We start from the raw sequence: 20472 nt of genomic DNA, 5'->3' as shown, positions 1-20472 counted from the left end.
AGTTCCTCCTTCTGCCCTGTGAAATCTGCACCCCCAGTCCTGCAGGCACCCCCCCAGCACACCTTGCCCTGTGCCTCCCACCTCAGGAGCTTCCCTCAGTGCTCCCAGGAGCTGGTTTCCCTCTCCTGCTCTGCTGCCTGGCCGCCTCTGTGCCTTTGCTGTCCCAGCAACTGGGGACACTTGTGGAGATCCCTGAAGGCTGCTGCAAACAGCCACATTCTTGGTTGGCTGCCCAAAGAAACGCATTAGCCCAACAAGTGAGTACATTTTAAAGTTTGCTTCTGCTCCTGGTTACCCTGTGCTGAGGCTGTGAGCTGCAGTGATCCCTCAGGCTGCTCTGGCACATGTTCTACTGAAAAAAGGGATAATCTTTCTGCCTAGAGTGTTGTTTCTACCCCGTTCCCAGAGCTCTGCACCTTGGAAAGAGCAAGAATCACCACTCAGTACAGCATTTAAGAATGGCAGTCTGTGGGCACAGTTTGGTAGAGGGTTGAAAAGCAGCAGCATTTCAAACACAGGCTGCACTCACAGCCCTGGGATACTCCACAATCACTGTTAGCTCCTCAGCTCCTCAAAGCATGTGGAGACACACCTTGAGCATGTCCCACCACGAGAGATCATTGTACAAACACCCTGCCCAAATCCTCAGGAACTGCCAGGGCTGGTCTTCAAGACTGTGCTGGGAAACAGCATTGAGGGGGAGAAACAAGGGCTTGGGAACTATTTTTGGATTTTTCCATGGACTAGGGAGCACTGGGGCAGTGTGGGCACTGTGCCTCAGCACATCCTACACATGGTCAACAATAGCAGAGGAACAAAGCAGCTCGTCAGCAAGTGACACAAATCATCATCTCTGAGCTAAATTCATTGCTTAAACCACTTTACTGACTGACTAAAATGAAGGAACAATCCCAGTAAGCAGTGGCTGACTTGTCAAGGAACAATTGAAACAACCCTTGCCTAAGTCCTTCCCCTCACTCCCTGCTCAGCCCTATTCACCCTCAAGATAAGGACAACTATTTCATTGATTTTGTTCCCCTAGGAAAGAAAACAAGGATGGAGAGAGGACGTGGAAAGATTTGGTTTGCTGGTGGTGAAAGACAAACAGCAGAACCTGGTAAATGTAAACTGTTGCAGTCCTTACACAAAGGATTATTGAAGGGGGGGGAGGCACTGCAGCATCACAGTGGGAAAACATTAAGCTACTCAGTGCATTCAGATAGAAGTGAGTGGTTTATATAAAACACATAAAGGTTTAGACAAAATAGATAAAGCTGTGAAATAAGCCGACATACACACCACTAAAACTTTGCCAAGAGGAAAAGAATCTTATTCCAGTGTTAAGTCATAAAACAGTGCAATAAAAATCAGACTTTTAACAATCACTAAACTTTGTGCAAACACATTAAAACCTACACACTCTCCTATTCAGCTGTCGAAATTGCAAGGCTAGAGCAGGTGTGATGACACTACAGTGCACAGAAATTAACAGAGGGGTCAGAGACCAAGGGCTTAAAGAATGGTTACATTGATAAAGGACTCATCTAGAACAAATACATTTCTCCATTCTGCAATTCAGATTACTTTGATAAGATTACTTCAGCAACAATTCTTCTCAACATACAGCAGGAAGCCTGGCACACCAAAAGAGTAAGAGATGGTTCCTGCATGAATATTTGGATCTATCTTTCCATTAGCTACCTGCCAGCAACAGAATACTGCTGATTAAGTTACACAGTTCATCAATAACTAAAATGTGGGAAAAAGACAGCTCCTTTCTGGAATCAGCAATACAGATGTCCCTTCTTAGGAGCTAATTAAAGTCCTACTATGCACAGAGACTTCAGGCATATGCAGTACAACAAAAAAACCTTCCTGAATGGACTGTAATACAAGAGAATGAGTCTGTTTTGTACACATGTGAGCGAGTTTTTCCCATGCTGTCCCATGAGGTAAGTATACATCCCACCCATTCCACAGGAAAAGAAGAGGCACTATAGTTCAGCAACTTATTACAGTTTTATCTCAAACATGTCAGGTTCCAATTTCCCATGTCATTTGCTAATAACCCCACCTACCCAGAACTATCTGTGAAGTTGCACAGATTAAAGATCCTGTGTCAACAGGGTAGAGCCATCAGTTACAAAACTCAGGAGGAATTCCCATCAGTGCTTCCCTCAGATTGCCACAGGAAAAGAACACCTTAAGGGAAGTGACATGGAAGTAAAAACATGTTTTTAATTCTGAAAAATTTAAATGGAGCTCCTTAAAGTGAGATTTGTGTTGAGGCTGCTGAGGTGAAAGTTGAGGGAGCTGTGGCACAGGCCTGTGTGTCCCTTCACTGCCCCGTGCTGAGGCCAAAGGCAGGCAGAGCTGTGACAGAGCCGTGACAGAGCTGTGACACCGCTGCGCTGCCAGCCAGCTCTGAGCTCACACATGCCAGAGTCTCCTCCCTAGGAAAGGAACCAAAGTGACCCCTGGGACTGCTCCATCCATGCCTGGGGCACAGCAGCTGGGAGGAGTCCCCTGGCCAAGGACAGTGTGGGGCACCCAGGGCTTTGCAAAGCACCCAGGCAGGGAACCCTTCTCCCAACACGAGTCTGTGCCTGACATGTCCACACCTCTGCACAGCTGCTGAAATCCAGAACAGAATGATACACAACAGAACAAGCTCATGAAAGTTTACAGAACTTAAATATTTATTTTTAAACCATTTTAAACCCCCCAAAACATTGAAATAAGCTTCATCTATAAACAGATTTACAAGACTAACAACTACAGAAGCTAGAGGAGCACTACAATTTGTTTCTGTGATGCAGTTATTTTGTAAAGCTTCAGATCAACTGTATTTACAACTTTTGCTGCTTTTACATTTATAAAAATATTTATTTAATCCATAACATTATTGTTTTCAAAAACTATTTCCAGACTTTTTTCTCAGATATAAATTCTAATTGAATTTCAGTTATATAGCAGATGAAAGTTTTAAACAGAAACATTTTTTTTAAAATTAAAACAAGGAGTTAAAAGTAATTTTTTTTACAGTGTAGGCACCATTGAAAATAATTGTCCTTGGCATATCTAACCACCATCTCTCACAAGTGTCCTTTATATAAAAACGATGTAATGGCAACATTTGACGAAAAATGCAGTATTTACTTGCACACCATTACTTTTTCAATATTTGGCAGATATATTTCAGATTCTTTAAAATGACTTTTGTGCAAAAACAAAATGTGCAGGTCTGAACCATAAAATAAACACACCCAGCCTTTATCAAAAATAAATTTACACCAACAGTTCCACAGCTAAGTACTGAAAAACAATCCCAGTTCAAAACTTCAGCATAATATACATACTGGGTTGAAAAAGGGAAAAAACCAAATCAAAACAAAACAACAAAAGAGATTACCCATCTAGCAGTACCATAAATATATAACTGAAAGCAACTTTATAGTCTTACCTACTTTTTATGAAAAAAATCACTCTGTACTGCACAGTACTACCTTTTTTGTGAAAGAATATCTATAACTCAGTTATTTGCATATTAACTGGTAAATACATATTTAAAATACACTTTCAGAAAATTATAAACAAATGATGTTGATGTACTGTATTTAATGTATTTCAGAACAAAAATGTGTATAAATATCTTACAGGAGAAACAACACCACCACACAGAACGCTGGTGTGACACCCATCGATACCTGCGGGTGAGGTTTGTAACATGCGACGCTCGGCTTCTCTGGCTCCCTTCCACCCAGCCATGTAGACTCAGAGGAAAAAAAATTAAATTAAGTTAAACTGGACTTCAGGTTTTGTCCATTATTGCCGAAAGCCCCACCCCCTCAACTGTATTGCTCTAAATTTTTCCTACCATGATGATAATAAGATTGAGTTACTACTTCAAAACCTGTTCTAAAAGGTAATACACAGACTGTACATCAGGATAGACCTGTTGCTACATATCACCTGCAAACTATTGCCATATTGCTCTCAAATATATTTAATCATAGAGCTGCCTAAAATACTGTACCAATTTAGAATTAAAATAGATACTGTTGCAGGTTTGTTTTTCAGGGCACGATAACTATATGCTGGTTGAAGCAGGTGCTACAGCAATACCCTTGCCACTACATTACATGTCTTGAATATGCTTGTGAAAAAGCTATTTTTCTCTGAAGCTCGTTAGTGATTTACAAAAGTTTAACTCATGAATATAAAAGACCTGTACAACTCCATGTACAGGAACAAAATAGCATCAAAACATACTGTACTTGCACATTCTATTAACTAAAGTAATGGTTATTTCTAAAAGCAAAACTGCACCTCAACATTTATCAGATTAAACAGGTGAAACTACAATATTAAAAGTTGTTCTTTACAAAATAATTTCCTGAAAATATAAAACCATGTGCACTGCCACAAAATAGTTGAGTAGGTTCTTCAAATCCTCAATCACCATCAATATGTTGCAAAGATCCAAAAGGCACAAGGAGCTCATGAGCTAAGCACTGCCAAGCTTGAAGTAGTTTTGGTGGGTTTCACTGGGTCCATACGAAACAGCAGTCAATTGTGTGAAGTTTCTTAGGATGAGTCATTAACAGAAAATCTACAGATAAAAAATGCAAGTTAAAAAATTTGTTAGTGATATTGTTTCAGCTAGGTAAACAGCACATAAATGTTTCTACATCACTAAAGTAGTACATGCCTTCATCTCAATGGTTTATAGTACAAAACCCACCAGAAGTGACATTTTTAAGAAAACATTACTAAGAGGTAAGAAAAAGATTCTCTGTCTCCCCTCTTGCCTGTAAATATGCTTAAGACAAACGTGCAGGCTAAACTAAAGAAGCAAGATGGAGCAACTACAGTAAAGCTGTAGCACTTCAGGACCAGATACAGTAATTGTTAGTATTAGTTTTAGTCTCAAACAGAAGTGTTACCTGTAACTATTGGAATCACACTGCAACATGTAACTACAAAGCTAAAGCACTGGACATAGCAGACATTTCTCTTATCACTAAACTACTTACTTCTGAAATTTCTCCATAAGTTTCTTCACCATCTTATCTGTGATCCCTGGACATGTTGCTTCTGCCACATTGATGCTTTTCTCAAGTTCCTCAATTGCTTTCTTTCTGTTAGCATTATTTGTGTCCTGCTGCTTGAGCTGAGGAGCAAACCAAAGAATTTAAAACTCAGAAAAGTTATTAGACACTTGGCTAACTTTCAAAGAAGATTTTTAAGCCAACACTTACCTCAGCAAACACAGGGGTGATTATCATAGTTAAACAACTCAGGGTTTTAACAAGATCCTGATCCTAGAAGTTAACAAATATAGACTATTATCAGCATAAGTACAACATACACACTGCCTCTTAGCACATGTGATTTTGGGAGTTGAATTAAATTTAACAAAGTGTTTTAAATACATTACAAAACCCACAAAGACACACTACATCAACAAATGTTATGGGATATTGAAACAGATGCCTGATGACACATCTCAAACAGTGTCATTCAGCATCAGAAAAACAGTTCAGTTTTCCCTCACTAGTAAGAGACTAAAATTCCCATCTCTATGAAAGGATACTACAGTACATCTGCAGTATATTTTGCATTTAAGGCTGACAGGACATAGGAAATATCTCTAACATGCATTATCTCTTGAACTGCAAAGAACCCAGTCAGTTCTCATGAAAAGTGAAGTTACTAAGTTTTATCACTGTCTTCCTTAAAGTGGCTTCAGAAGCAGCAGTTAAAAGAAGAACTCCTCTGTCTGTACGCACCGTCCCGTTCTGGAGCTTCTTTGCATCCGGCTTCTTCCGAACTGTAGTGAAGCTCCACTCAGGGTGAGAATTATTCTCTTTGTTGCTGGACTCCCTGAAACAAAAAGGGCATGATGTACATAATACCAGCCACAACAGCACACCCAGCAAGCACAGGTAACCCAAATACACCACAAGTCTATCAGGATTAGTTCCGTATTCCTTGAAATAATAAGGAAGACACATATTAAAACATTAAATGAACTTGAAAAGAGGCTGAATAAATTGAAATGTGATCAAAAGCAAACAGAAGATGGTATCTGCCTACAAGGCTTACCTTCTCCCATGGCATCCCATTTAAGAGTTATCTGATAGCCAGAAAAACAAGACACTTACAGAAAGCACGTTATTCCCCAGGCACTATGCAAACTTCTTCATGCACCTCAGCTTTGCTCTGCAATATCTCTAACTGTGACTCAGTGGTTTTGGTACAACCACTGGCCTCACACTAGGAAATAGATAGCACTTAAACAGAACTGAAATTGAGTTTAAAGAAAGAAAATTTAAAGATGTAACAAGCACACAGATTGACTTATGTGTTACTCTTTAGGGCCATACAGGGGGTTTTATTGGAAGAAGACAATAAAAAAAAAGGACCAGAGACAGGTGTACAGAAATGGTGTTATTAACCAGAAAAGCTGCAGCAAACCCACTTTAAGAACATTATTGAAACCAAAAAACCACACCCAAAAAAGACTACAAAATAAACTTACGAATCTGAACCATCTGAATCACTTTCATCACTACTGTGTCCCTCTGCTTTCCATCTCTTAAACCTATCAATCAGTTCTGTCAGATAGGAAGTCTTCTTGGCATTTTTCATAATGAATTTGTGCTTCAGAAGTTCTTTTGCAGTGGGGCGCTGTAAGAAACACATTAAATATTTAATGTCATGCTAACATTTCATGATTTTAAATGCTAATAGGGCAGACTTAGTAAGACAACAGACTTCTAGAGCTAACTTGTATAATATCAGGAAATTAGTGAAACAGGAAGTTAGAGAAGCCAGTAATTCACATTTACGAGCACGCTAAAAATATGATCAAGTCACCCATAGACTATAGAGCTTATCCTTCCACGTTAGAAGGTCACACCCAGGAAAATGACTAATGAAAACTCTCCAGTGCAACATTTCCTTGTAAGCTGAATTCAGACAGCAAAAGCTGTGCTGAAGCAAAGGAGTTCAGATGTTTCTCTCCTCTGTTAAGGCTTCTCTTCTGACATTATCCTAGTTCAGAGTGCATTTTAGGAATCTGCCTCTGCAATTTCTTTCAGCATTCTCCAAACAAAACAAACTAGGATAGAGCAGAGATATTAAAAAGTACCACTAAAATTCACAGTGCAAAGTACAGTCACTAAAATGATTTCAATCACTAAAGATGCACAATGCCAGCAAAACACTTCACAAGCACAGGAGAGCAGAAAACAAAACTGAAACATCTACACACACATGCACACACATTTATCTACTCACAAATGTTGGGTCCTTATTCAGACATGCATCAATGAATTCTTTAAAAGGTTTACTGAAGTCTCCTAATAAAGTGGGAGGATTGTTTTTTGGAATGAGGAACAGAACTCTCATTGGATGCATATCCGAGTTGGGAGGCTCCCCCTTGGCCAGTTCAATTGCAGTGATGCCCAGTGACCAAATGTCAGCCTGAGAGAGGGAAAAGGGACTGTTAGTACAAAATTATGGGCTGTCAGGACTAAGTATTCAATAACTGACATCTTCACAGATAATGCATTAATGGTGGCCTAAGTAGATAATGCAAACATTCCCCTGTAACACTTCAGGAACACCTGACACACAAAGGCCTGGCTCACTTCATCAGTGTTTAATGACAAACATCACAGATCATCATTTTTGTTGCAGTTGGTGTTCTAACACTGCCAGCAAGTTAAATGGACACCTAAATTTACACATTTTTGAAAAAGCTTCAGAGATATTGATCTTCCTTTGATATTTTCCATATGTTAATGACAAATAGCCACAAATTTCCTATGTCTAATTCAGAGTTTGTTTAGGTATCCAACCTTGTTTGACAGCTCACTTTAAATGAACAAGGCAGAAAGCTGAATCAACTCCAGCAGGGGATCACTTTATCTCTTTCCTAACAGACTGCTTGATGAATTTAGCTGGAGAATTATTGACAACTAGTTAGACTTGAAACACCAAGGTCACAGTGTAAGTCACAGCAGAATAATTAAGTACTATTTATTTTAGCTAAAAGCATCATTATAAACAAATTCTGCCTTTGTATCAATACACAGTATGATATTTTGATATCATATATAAAATACTAGTATTCTAAAATTTTTTCTGATGTTGATTTCTTTACCCAAGTGAAATATATTATTACTTGCATCTTTTCAGATGAGCTCCAATAGCTACTTAGATCACTAAAGGTGTTTCTCATTAAAAAAGTGTTTGGCAGTAGATGACTACACTTGGCCCAGAACCATAAACCAAAACTGCCCATAGAGTAAACAAGGATTACAATTTGCATCTCTTCAATATTCCTTTTTGCTCACAAGACCTAAAATAGCTGTACTTTATAGCAAAGAATTAAACTCACTGCTTATTACTGAAATACCATAACCAACAATTGTGTATTGGAGCAAAATTATTTTAAAGAAGAGATGGGGCTTACAAATTTCTGGAAGTACTAAAATGTATGAATTTCTAGTTTACTTTCCAGCCTTTTGGAGTAGAGAGTCCACTACCTTGGCTTTAAATGAACTGCCATGTTCTGGTGGCATTTTACCTTGTGAGTATTTTATTACTGTTTGAATTAAATGCAAAACATTGAACTAAAACCAAATCAACCAGCCACCCCACATTCAGAGAGTTGCACTGAAAGAGACATGACATCACCATTTTACTTGGAGACTTTGTACCTGAGTACAATGACAGGTACAGGTACTGTAAAAAACCCAATTACACCCTACTTTTATTATTTGAAACCTGTAATTTCAAATGTACTTTTTTTTTCTCCCCATAGTGATAGAGCTAAAAGTAAAAAAAAAAAAAAATCGAAACAAATGCTGTTGGATAGCCATATTAAAAAAAATGTTTTACTTACTTTTGAATCATATGCTGACTGTTGAATAACTTCAGGGGCCATCCAAAACGGGGTTCCAACAAAGGTATTTCTCTTAATTTGTGTGTCTGTTAGCTGCCCAGCAACTCCAAAATCAGCAAGCTTAACATCACCTTGTTCTGATAACAACACATTGGCAGCTGCCAAAGGGAAATAACATAATAACTAATTAGAATACTGTTTTATGGTTTTTCAAGGCTTTAACAAAGTAACATTTGAAATGTTGCACACCTTTTATATCCCTGTGAATTTTCTTCTCTGAGTGTAGGTAGTCAAGACCTTTCAAGATTTCCTTTAGCATAGTAGCAATCTGGAACTCATCAAATGGGCCAGCACGCAGCTTTGGAAAAAAGACACATTAAAATCATTTTAGTCTTGTATCTAATTTTTGCCTTGCTTTGATTAAATTAAATCTTAAACCTGAAACATTTTTCAAAATTAAAGAACTAACCAAATTAATGCAATATTCAATGCAATATGTCAGTATTCTAATTGAAATAGGTGCCCCTGGAACAATCACCTTCACATCTCCACTGCCAATACACTGAAAATGCTCTTACTCCTCAGACACACTGTCTGTGCTCCCCTCAGCATGAAAAGCATAAGAAAAGCAACAACTAACTTTCCACAAATTTGTATTTCCCTACAAGCAGCAAACACAGCAAACTGAATTTTGCAATTTAGATTAGGTAAATTAGGAAAACCAGTTCGTTTCAAAATAGATTTGTCTGTTGATTGTGGGTTTTAAATTTAATGATGCAGTTTTCACTTGTCCCAGTCTTTTTGATTCCATGCTTGCTTTTGTATCAGGAACATAACATGCTACTATAAAGTTGCTAATGTATTAAGGGTAAACTTTGCACACTGGAAAGCTATGCAAATAAACAAAAAAAAATTAAAGTGAGTAATCAAAAAAATACCAACACCACAGCACCAAAACAGTGAACACCATGAAATTATGGTAAAGCAAAGCAAGGCAAAACTGAAATTTTATTCTTCTAAAATTTTATTCCTCTACAGGTTCAGTAATTTAAATTGGCACTAGTAATAGCTATTTCCCTGTTTCTGACACTCCACAGAATACAATCAATTACTCAAAAGTTTTAGAGTATCTCACAGCCCCTTCCTCAAAAGGGCCAAGTTCTAGAGCCACAAACTACCACAAGCTACACCTAATTACTATGCTTTTGATGAGCTGATATGATGTAATTTGATAAAGAAGTTTAGATAGATTTGTGAAGTCAAGCACATACTTCAACTCTCACAGACAGGACCCCTGTTAGTGAAAACATAATTATTACCATTCTGTAATAGTGAAGACATGGTATTTTCCCTTCAGAATCACACAAAGCCTGAGCTATAGAATCTCACAGGAAAGGGTGGGTCTGTAGCACTGCAGCTGAAACCGGGGGAAACCACACTGACACTCAGAAGACTGTGCCCGTGCACTCTCCAGCCTCCATGAATGCCACACTATCTGAACTAAAAGGCACTTTCATGCTTAACTGAAAATACCTGAGCATGGAAAACCCAACATCTTTTAACCAGTTCAAATTAACTGTCTGTGGACACACTCCTCATTCATTCCCAAGACTCAAACCTAAAGGAAAAGTTTTTTACTGAATTGTAATAAATTCTACTTGGAGGAGGTGGGACGTGATGGACAGAGGATCCCAAACCTCCATCAAACATACAGCAAGAAAAGGACTTCTCAAACTAAAAAAAAAACCCCTGAGAACTGAAAACAAATGGATGCTTCCTAATGCTTACAGCCAAAGAGCAATTCAGAAAAATTAACACAATTTGACAGGACTACCATTCAAATTCACAATTTTTAGACCATTACCACATAGCAGTGATGTAGAATCAGCTGCCTCCAGGTACTTATCTTTATGAAGTGATATAAAACCACAATGAAATAAAGTTCACTGATATTTATAATGGCAAAAAAAAAAATATATACTTACAAGATCCAAAGCTGACCCTCCACCCAAGTATTCCATTATTATCCATAGTTTTGTGCCCTGCAAAGGAAGGCATGAGTTGTCAAAACTCCAAGGCTGCCATAAAAAATTCATAAATATATTTCAATAGACTACTAGCACACTCCAAGGAAAAGGTAAATAGAGAGTTGTTAATCACCTAATTGTATGCAATTACTTCTTGTAGAATGATCACACAGCTCCTGTGAAGTCTAATGTATTAATTAATAAGTTTGACTTCTGTATTTAAAAAGTAATGAAAAAACACCATCACTACTAACCAATTTCTGCTAAATAGTGTCTAAAATTATTTCACTTAAAGGAACAGAACTTAGAGAGGGGAAAAAAGTGATTAGGCAGTGGTTTAAGTTTTAATTAAATACAAATAATTGTTCTGAGGACTTTGAGAATATGTGTTTCTGATCTTCCTTTGTGGAGAGCTCTCAACTTCTAGAACTGACAAATTATTCTAACACTGATTTCTAGGTACTTTGTCCTTGGCTTGTCACTGCAAAAGCTGGCTGGTTGATAGAAACAAAACTGGAAGCACTTAGGAAATCTACAGATTACTTGCTAGAGACCCCTCAAAAAACAAAACTCAAATAAATATGAATCTATGTGGTACTAGTTGAGAAAATTTCATGAATAAATATATTTATTTAAAATAAAACCCAGCTATTAAAAATACTCAACTGAACCATAGCTGGTGAAGTACCACACACACTGTGTAAGTTTCCAGCAAATATTTACCAGTGCTAGTTTCTCATTACAGAGCACAAGCTTAGGGCAGGAGCACTCTTTAAAGCCTCTTGCATTCTCCATTGTATACTTTCCCACCCTATGGCCTGCCCAGGGATGGAAATCTAAAGAAAACTCAGCAAGCAAATAAAGGTGCAGTTTCTAAAAGCACCACATCCAATCATCCTAACAAAGCGTGCTCTATTAGATTTATACTAAATTTAAAAACCACACCATTTATGAGAGTCTATTCCAATATTATGATCTCAGCAGGGAAGGGCTGGCTAATTTTAGCAGTTTTTATAAAGCCCAACTTTGTCAGCTCAGAAGACCTGCAAGGAACTCCTGTTCAAGGCAAACATTGTGGTTAGCAGACATGTTTGGAGAATTTGACTTTTACTTGAAAACAGTACAGGGTGAAAATGAGTAAGTACTGTTTCTCAAACAATGTCTCAAAGAAATTGCTACTATCCACTGCACTCGGGTGTGGGCATTTTCTAGCCAGGCATGAACAACCTTTTTCCTGGCTATTTTCTGTCAGTATAAACAGACAGGGCAGAACAACCAGAATCTTTAGATTGTCTCAAAGCTTTGCTGCACAAAGTGCTGCACAATTCTGATGGAAGTCTCTGGATGTCACTGCAGGATTTCCCCATATTTAAATAATAATAACTTCTGGTTTGTTTTAATTGCAAACTAAAAGAGCAAGCTCAGGTGGCTGTAATAGTTACAAAGCTAGAGACTGAAAACCTTGGTCTAAATGGCACAAATAAGGAAAAGAGTCATGGAATTCCAGTCATCAAGAGATTTATCTCTATGGTACTGCTGGAAAGTCCAGCTGAAGCACTTCATCAAGTGCCCTTTCGAAATTTGTGCAACCAGAACATGCCAGAACTACGGTAACTTTCAATACTTTTAATCTTTTTCTTGCCTGAACTGGTAGGGAAGTAATGCATTTTGACAAGCCATTAAGCTGGAGGAAAACACTCATTTCAGCTATCTAACCTAACTTATCAAGGGGGCCCTCCACACCCAATGGTTTATTAATTGAGATGTTAACTGCAATCCAAGTGCAACAGGGGATGAGGAGACAAATTTAGATCCTGATATTCTACAAACACAAAATAGCTACAAATACCTCCATCAGGACTTACATTATCTTACAACCACAAAAGCTGCAATACAGCTGAAGCTTATATGATTTTACCCACATTAGTGAAAGCCATGATATAAAGGTAAAACATTTTATCATTGTACACAAATGTGTTTATTAAGGTGCATTCTCTGACTGTATATATGCTTGTACATCACCTACCAGTATGTTTATAAAACTACTGATCTTGCCAGACACCAAAGGAAAATTTAGGAAAAGATTACTAACACCTAAGCTTTAAGGTTAATTCAATGGGAAACTCCCATCTGAACCTCAAGATATCTCACATTACCATGATATGGGGCTTTTGTACCTTTTTGTGTCACAATAACTGGCATCAACTTCATCACAAGAACCTCAAGGAAGCTGACCTTGCCATCTTGTACCAATGATAAGGTTTTTCAAGACTAAAATACCTGATAACAGACAAGTAACAGTGCACTGCTAGGGAAAACTTTTAAAGGACTGTCCATAGTTTTAAAATCACATTTACAGGTGGGATATACAAGCTGTAGCTAATGAACAGCTAGGCTGCAGAATGTCAGAAGTCAGTAAGTCAAGTAATTGAAATAAAGGCACTCTAAGTCAAGTAAGTGAAATAAAGTCACTCTTCCTTTCTGCCTTTCATCTGGGAGAGCCTGCATGCAGCTGGCCAGCCCCAGGCTCCCCAGGACTGGGTTGCCTCTGCATCCTGAAGTGCAAAGAAACTGTCAAGATACAGAATATGTAGAACAGACCTTATCATTTGAACAAAAAAAAAAACCTCTCACCTGAAATGTTTGCAATTAGAACCCCCTCACAATTACATCTCTTCTGCCATGTTTTAGTTGTAACAACTTTTAGCTATCAACTATCTTGCTGGAGGGAAAACTCAAAAATTACAAAATTATGACAAGAACAATCTGCTTACTCGAAGTTTAGTTAGAATTGGTTAAAAAAGAGTAAGTTACAACAGAAGATGTTCCATTACAGTTCAATTGGATGAACTGTGGCTTACATGATAAAATTGAATCCAACACATGATCTCAGGGGTGATTTCTTCAAAGCAGAAACTATAAAATTTAAAGATTTAAGACAGATCTAGATTTCTCAACTAGAGAAATATCAGTTAAGTGCTGTAGGCAACCTGAATGCTTTTGCACTGAGGGTTTGCTTTGGTATTTAGTCAGGAAAACATTAAGACTCTTTGAACAGTGTAAAACTACAAACACTTCTAATGGCATTTCTATAGCTTCAGAGAGAGCTACATGTATGATTAATACACTTTAGTAAACTATTTCTCATTCATAAAGCATGATCTGAAACACAGCACACTGGCTCAACTGTTTTGTTTGCCTGTAAATAAAGATGCAAAAGAAAAAAAATCTTCAATTTTGAAATACCTTCTATTTACCTTATGCTCTTTTTAACCATTATCTTTAAAAAGTATTTACAGGAATTTTTCAGTGATCTTTGTAAATAAATTGAAGTATCCAGGAATAAACATATGGGACCATTATGAATGTGAGCTTCACATTACTTATATCCATGGCAAACTGGGTCTGATCTCTGCAGTCTAGGACCTGGCTTTGTAAGAAATAAGACATCTTATTTTTCAGAATTTAACCTCAGTATCCTTTAACCTTTAATTACACAGTCTTTTGGTACCAACTGTACCCATTTCATTGTTTTAAAGAGATACTCTCAAAATACCTATTACTAAAATGAAAAGGCAGAATAAAAGATTCTTTGCACACTGAACAAAGCCAATACCCTCTTTCCCCTGAGGAATCTCAAGCTGAAAGATCTTGAACTAGCAACCTAGTCTAAGAAAAATTTAGATAGAGGATACTACTTAAAAAGTTGCTTTATTTATTTTTAATTACGGAATTACAGGTATTAATTTATTTGTCGACATTTTATTCATTTTATGTGGGGAATAGCAAGCAGCAGAACTACCTCTCATGCTACTCTGGGATGCAAAACATTCCTGTGAACAATTTTTTACTTTTTGTTGTTGTTGTTTTGTTGGGCTTTTTTTCCAAGAGGAATTTCTTAAAGGAATGAGAAAGTAACCAAAGTCCACAAACACCTCCCCAAACTCCATGCACAGAAATTTTCCTTCCCCCAAAACTTTCCAAGTGTGAAAAGTAAACAAGAGATCAGCATTAATCTTTCAGAATGTATCCATTTAGAACAGAAATGGAAAGAACTCACAGAGTGGTTAAGAGAGTCCTGCTGCATTAACATGATCCTACATTTGCCAAGAATTTTTTAAAATAAAAACCTAAGCAGAATTTAATAGCTGGATAGCACTGATAGAATAGCTAGACTTTACTTTCCACACCTATATTGCTGTAAAGAGTGATAAGACTATTTTCTTTCCCTATCCAATCCATAACTTATAAAGCTTTTTCCACCCCCCACTTCTGAGAAAACAAAGAACAAACAAAATAAATCCCCACCCAATCAAAGTTTAATTCCTCCATTCATAGCTGCTGAAATCACTGTTCAGTTCTGAGATTTCACAAAACACTTTTCCAAGCAAAACCACTGACAAGTAAGAACACTTTCCATGACTTACTTTGACCTGTTTGTACTTCAGGGCAAACAACTGGGCTTTTACAGCACAAAGCTGAAATGATGGATATGCAAGAGAATAGAATTCAGGACTTAGCTCATCACAGAAAATAAAGGACTGTAAAAAAGACTGATCATGTCTGGATCTGCAGCACCATTTGTACACTGCTCCAGGGGAACCTGACTAGATGAACTCAAAGTTATCTTGAGATGAACCTGCTTGTTCTAATATGCTGTGATGGTAGAAAGTAAATCCCACTTCTCAGACATTTATTACTTATTCACAAACACAACAAAAATCCCACCAATTGAGCCCAATAAATAGAAGCAAAAATGGGTTATCAATAGCAATTTGTATGTGTAGTCAGGTGTGAAGAACACCCAGTAGACAGCAAAGCTACTACAGCTGCCTTCCATTAGCCAAAATGAAAAGTAAGTATTTGGAGTATACTAAATATACTGGAAATAATGGAAAAATAACTTGCCCATTTAGTATCAAAATAAAAAAGATTGAATACTTTGCAATTTAAATGTAAAAAAGCAAAATCTACAAAGAATATTCAATATAAAATTCTTCAAATACAAGTGTGAGACAGAGAATGCTTATCAGAAATCTGTCTCTAAAATGTACAAAACCCCACTACACCTCAAGAAAGCAGAAATGCTGAGAGAGAGACCAAGCACCAAAAAACAGAACCAACCAGAAAAACCTCCCAAAGTGAAGCAAACAAACCAAAACCAACTAAAAAACCAAACACAAGCAAATAACCCCTCCCAGATACTTAATATATTTGAACTATCACTAAAACTTTAGCTTTCATTAAATGTTTTCAGGGATTTTTTAAAAGTCACTTAAAATATGTCAGCAGTGCAAAACATTTAAGCAGTACTTAGGGTGAAAAATTTTACTCAACATTTTGGTTTTCTGTAGGTTTTATTTTGCTTGTTTGTCAAATTATGCCTTAGATAATATTTCACACAGTGGTTACATAACTGCTGATGTCAGTGTTACTTTGTCTCAGGCCTGCTAAGCTGCATCACTGCCAACACATTTTACAGGATGCAGGGTTTCTTTCCACATAGGAACAGCTTTTGCTTCTGTAACTATGAAGGTGTATTTCTTTAGCTCAGAAAGGCCACAAAACTGTGCTAGGGATTGTGGAGGGAGGAGAGAAAACCAAGGCCTAAAAGCAATGGCAAAAAGAATCCTTTATCAACTCTGTTCATTCTTTAGCCATTTTGGGCAAATCCCAGGCCTGAAGAGCAAACAGCAAAAAGAGAAAAATGAAGTGAAAAACTCTGTTCAAAGAAAAATAAAAACCTACTAAAAATGCCAAGTTGGCATGATAAACCTTCCTTAATTTTAGATGATTTTCGTAGCAGCATTCTTTGTGCAATATTATACATTACCTTTAAATATGATCCATAGTATTTTGTTACATAAGGACTATCACACTGACTTAATACAGTTATCTCTTGCTGTATATCTTCTATTTCATCTTCTGCTTCCTCAAGGTCTATGATTTTTATGGCAACCACTTGCTGTGTCCGATTATCAATTCCTTTGAAGACCTCACCAAAGGAGCCCTTCCCAATGCGTTCCAATTTTGTGAAGAGTTCTTCTGGGTCTGCTCTGTGGTTCTAGAAATAGGAATAAAAAGGGAAAAAAGACACATGAGTTGCCTAATTTACTTCCAAGTTATTAGGCCTCATTACTCCCCAAGAAGCACAGCATCCAGATTCATCATCACCAGAAGGGTTGCATCAGGTTAATTTATTTCCTACACACTAACTCCCAATTCAGCTATTAGTTACAGAACATACATTATGCAATTCTGTCAAAGGTAAGTGAGCCTTACCAGGGAGGGAGTCAGGTACAAACCTCATTTCACTTCCTCACATAACCACCCTTTAAAGAACAGAGCTGTTCTTAACATTAATTCTGTCTGTGCAGGAATTCAGGAGGCTGGGGAATGCAATTACTGGCACAGGACCACCACCACCATCACCAGGCAGGAAAGGTTGGGCTTCCCACCTGGCCAAGAGCCTGGGGCAGGCACAGCTCCCTGTCATGGAACACAGCAAGGGGTGCCCAGGAGAGGATGGCACAGCTGCCAGAGCCTGAGATCAGGTGAGACCAGGTGTCTTTGGGGCAGTTAAAAGGGCTGACAGAAAGATGAGCCAAAGGGACAGAGCAGCTCAGCAAGGAATGAGAAGCTGCCATGGAGTGCTGGATCTGTGGCACTGCTCAGAACTGTCAGGAATCACCACACGTGCCTTACAGAGGGGAGCAGGGCACTGCTGAGGACACTGCTGGTTTGGAATCTCTGCTGAACAACTACTCTTAAAATCATCAGACTGGTTATTATAAAAATATTTCACATTTCTTAGTAGGCAAGTAGATTTCTTAGTAGACAAGTAAGTAAATTTCTTAGTAGCCAAGTAGTTGGGAGGGCAACAAAAAGGAAGCAAATTCTCATTTTCCCTTCAAGATAAAGCATGCTATGTAGCTTAGAGAACTTTGTATATCCCAACATCAGAGCACTGGCTTTTGAAGGACATTAATGACACACTCCACAGTTCAACAACACAGAACTTGAGATCAGAGTACAAAAGTTTACAGAGAAATGTTTTGAAGAGGTCAGACAGACCAAAAGAACAGAACAGCCCATGCTCTGCAGAGCAACAGAATTAAACACCTTACTGCTATCAGAACTGGGCAACTGACTGCACAAATCAGTGTTGAATAAAGAAACATCCCTGCCTGAAAAAAGTCCTCTAATTCAGTAAGAAGTTTTGAAAATATGGAAGAAATGCTTTGCTCTGCTGCACCTCTCTCACATTCCAAAAGTCAGAACCACCAAAGAAGTGGCAGGTTTGGCAAAAGCAGATATTTAACCTAAACCAAATACTCAAGTATCAACATGAAACTCCAGAAAATAACTTTACATTGGTGTTCTTGCAATTTCCTGAGAAAAATTTTACTGGAAAAAAATGCATTAGTACTTTAAGCTAGTCCAAAAAGGACAGTCCCATTTTCTTACATCTGGGCCCTTACTGCTGCTTCTTCCCTTTGACCAGAACCAGAATTTATTTCACAATATGGTGAAATGGATCTGGAAACAGATTTAGCTAAGAGTTAACCATATGATTTTCCAGGTTTATTTTCAGCTGAATCAGTTCACTGCACATATATACCAGGCTGTTATTTCTGTTATCACAAGAGCAGGGAACATGAATTAGTACAGCAGATTCATACTGATCTGGGGAGGTAAGATTTTGCAAAAAGACAAGACACACTGCTGCTCCTGAGCAGCACATTACAACTGTGGAATGAGGAATTTCCCTTTTGTCTATAATGAACTCATTGCTACTCTACTCCATTAAAAACAATTCTTACAAATAGTTAAACAAAAAAAATTGTATTTTCTTCTGTTGATAGAGACAGTGAAAGACCTAAAAGATGAACAAATACACAATCAAAGCAAATGAAAAGAAAAAAAAAGAAGAACCTATTTGGTCTGAAACCTGGAGGAACTAATTCTGTTATACTGGGAAAGAAAATGACTGAAGCCTTCAGGTGCTCAAAAAGCTTTTAGTTAAAATGGTCACAGAAGAGCAGTAAATCTTGAGACTGTCCGAAGACAGACACATTGCTGTGCACTGCTGCACCAGTCCTGCCATCATTTCATGTTAAGAGTAAAAAAAAAAAAAAAATTAAAAATATCTGAATTTTAAATCTAAATTTAAAATCTATTTTCAGGCGTGCTCTAAAAAATGATTGTATGACAGGCATGGCAAAAGCAGCAGTGACTGCCACCCAGCCTTTCCCTGCTGCCAGGTAAGATGCCAAACTGTCCTCTAGACAGGAATAATTTCTCAACTGCATAAGTTACAATAAGGAATAATTAACTGATAGTTCTCAATTCACAATAAACAACGACACACACTTCCAAGAAACAAGAGAGATGACTGGCAAAACTTTTTATTGATGCTTAAATACTCATCTTCACAAAACCTAGCTTCAATTTAAGACATCCTTGGAATCTGGGATTTCAGGAGTCATTCATACTAATTTGAAATTAAACCTGCTAAGCACTTCCAGTCAGATAAAAGAAAAGCAATTTAATAACAGACATGCTCAGTTAATCCAGCTCTTCATAAATGTCTGACCACCTCAAAGGGCAACACTTGGATTTTGCTGGGGGAGAAACCTTAAGTAGAAAACTCCTCTGGGCTCCTCAGTAGCCATCTATCTGTATCACTCCATCCCATACTCCTACTTAACCACCACCAGAACAAACCAGGCCTACAAATTCCCTCCCCCAAGCTACTTCAGGTGAATCAGAGCTTTAAAGGCTATTTTATCTTCCAACAGCTCCTGATGCCATTATGTGTGAGTGCTGGAGTGCAGGGAGATCAGTCATGGCTGGACTTCCCAGTGCTGCAGAACTCCATGTACAAATCCCTGGGAGGAGGAGGTGGAACAGAGGGGCATCAGAGGAGAACAAACTGTGCAGGACTACTTGAGGAAACAGTCACATCTTTCTATTCTCAGAAAATCCTCTCACAGCAAGCAAAGTCAGCTTTACAGCTTCTGTTACTCACCGAGGCTGACAAGGGACTGTAGGACACTCCAGGATAAGGACAAATATTTCCGACCAGCTACAGCTAATATTGAGATAATGTCCTTTGGAAAGACTTCAAACTTGTAACACTACATAACTTAAAACATGGCCTGAGAACAAAGACTGCATTTTGAAACAGATTTGCTTTTACCATTCTTAATTTCCTTGTCTTTAAGGCTACTGTTCTACAGGAATGTTTTCCTGTAACTAACGAAAACAAAACAGAACTTTAAAAGACTTCTCTGTAAACAAATGTATAGAAAAGGATGGAGATATATTTTATATAAATAGAAGTGTATATGGGTGTATACATACAATAAATAGCAGTAAATTTCTGCAACACAGCTGCCAGCTAAACTTCTAATATGGTAGAAATTACGATTTTTAACACTATTTACGCTACTGAGCAAAATCATCCATTGTTACTCCTTGTTTTTTCACAGATTTATCACTGAAATGGAAAAAAGCTTTGAAACG

At 37.8% G+C, this 20472-nt stretch overlaps 1 protein-coding gene across 1 annotated transcript in view; it reads right to left on the bottom strand.

Annotated features, from left to right (window-relative positions):
- Nucleotides 1-2675: 2675 nt before the first annotated feature.
- Nucleotides 2676-20472, bottom strand: part of STK26 (serine/threonine kinase 26) — a 29668-nt gene continuing 11871 nt past the window's right edge. The window contains exons 3-12 of the mRNA XM_074551347.1: nucleotides 16778-17008; nucleotides 10903-10959; nucleotides 9167-9275; nucleotides 8918-9075; nucleotides 7306-7491; nucleotides 6545-6693; nucleotides 5793-5886; nucleotides 5262-5324; nucleotides 5037-5173; nucleotides 2676-4612 (exon numbers count right to left, since the gene is read on the bottom strand). Of these exons, the coding sequence (XP_074407448.1) occupies nucleotides 4588-4612; nucleotides 5037-5173; nucleotides 5262-5324; nucleotides 5793-5886; nucleotides 6545-6693; nucleotides 7306-7491; nucleotides 8918-9075; nucleotides 9167-9275; nucleotides 10903-10959; nucleotides 16778-17008 (1209 nt within the window). The 3' untranslated portion in view covers nucleotides 2676-4587. The remainder of the gene's footprint in view (nucleotides 4613-5036; nucleotides 5174-5261; nucleotides 5325-5792; nucleotides 5887-6544; nucleotides 6694-7305; nucleotides 7492-8917; nucleotides 9076-9166; nucleotides 9276-10902; nucleotides 10960-16777; nucleotides 17009-20472) is intronic.

The sequence above is a fragment of the Zonotrichia albicollis genome, chromosome 14, assembly GCF_047830755.1.
Source record: "Zonotrichia albicollis isolate bZonAlb1 chromosome 14, bZonAlb1.hap1, whole genome shotgun sequence".
NCBI lineage: Eukaryota > Metazoa > Chordata > Aves > Passeriformes > Passerellidae > Zonotrichia > Zonotrichia albicollis.
This window is presented reverse-complemented; position numbering and strand designations above follow the sequence as displayed.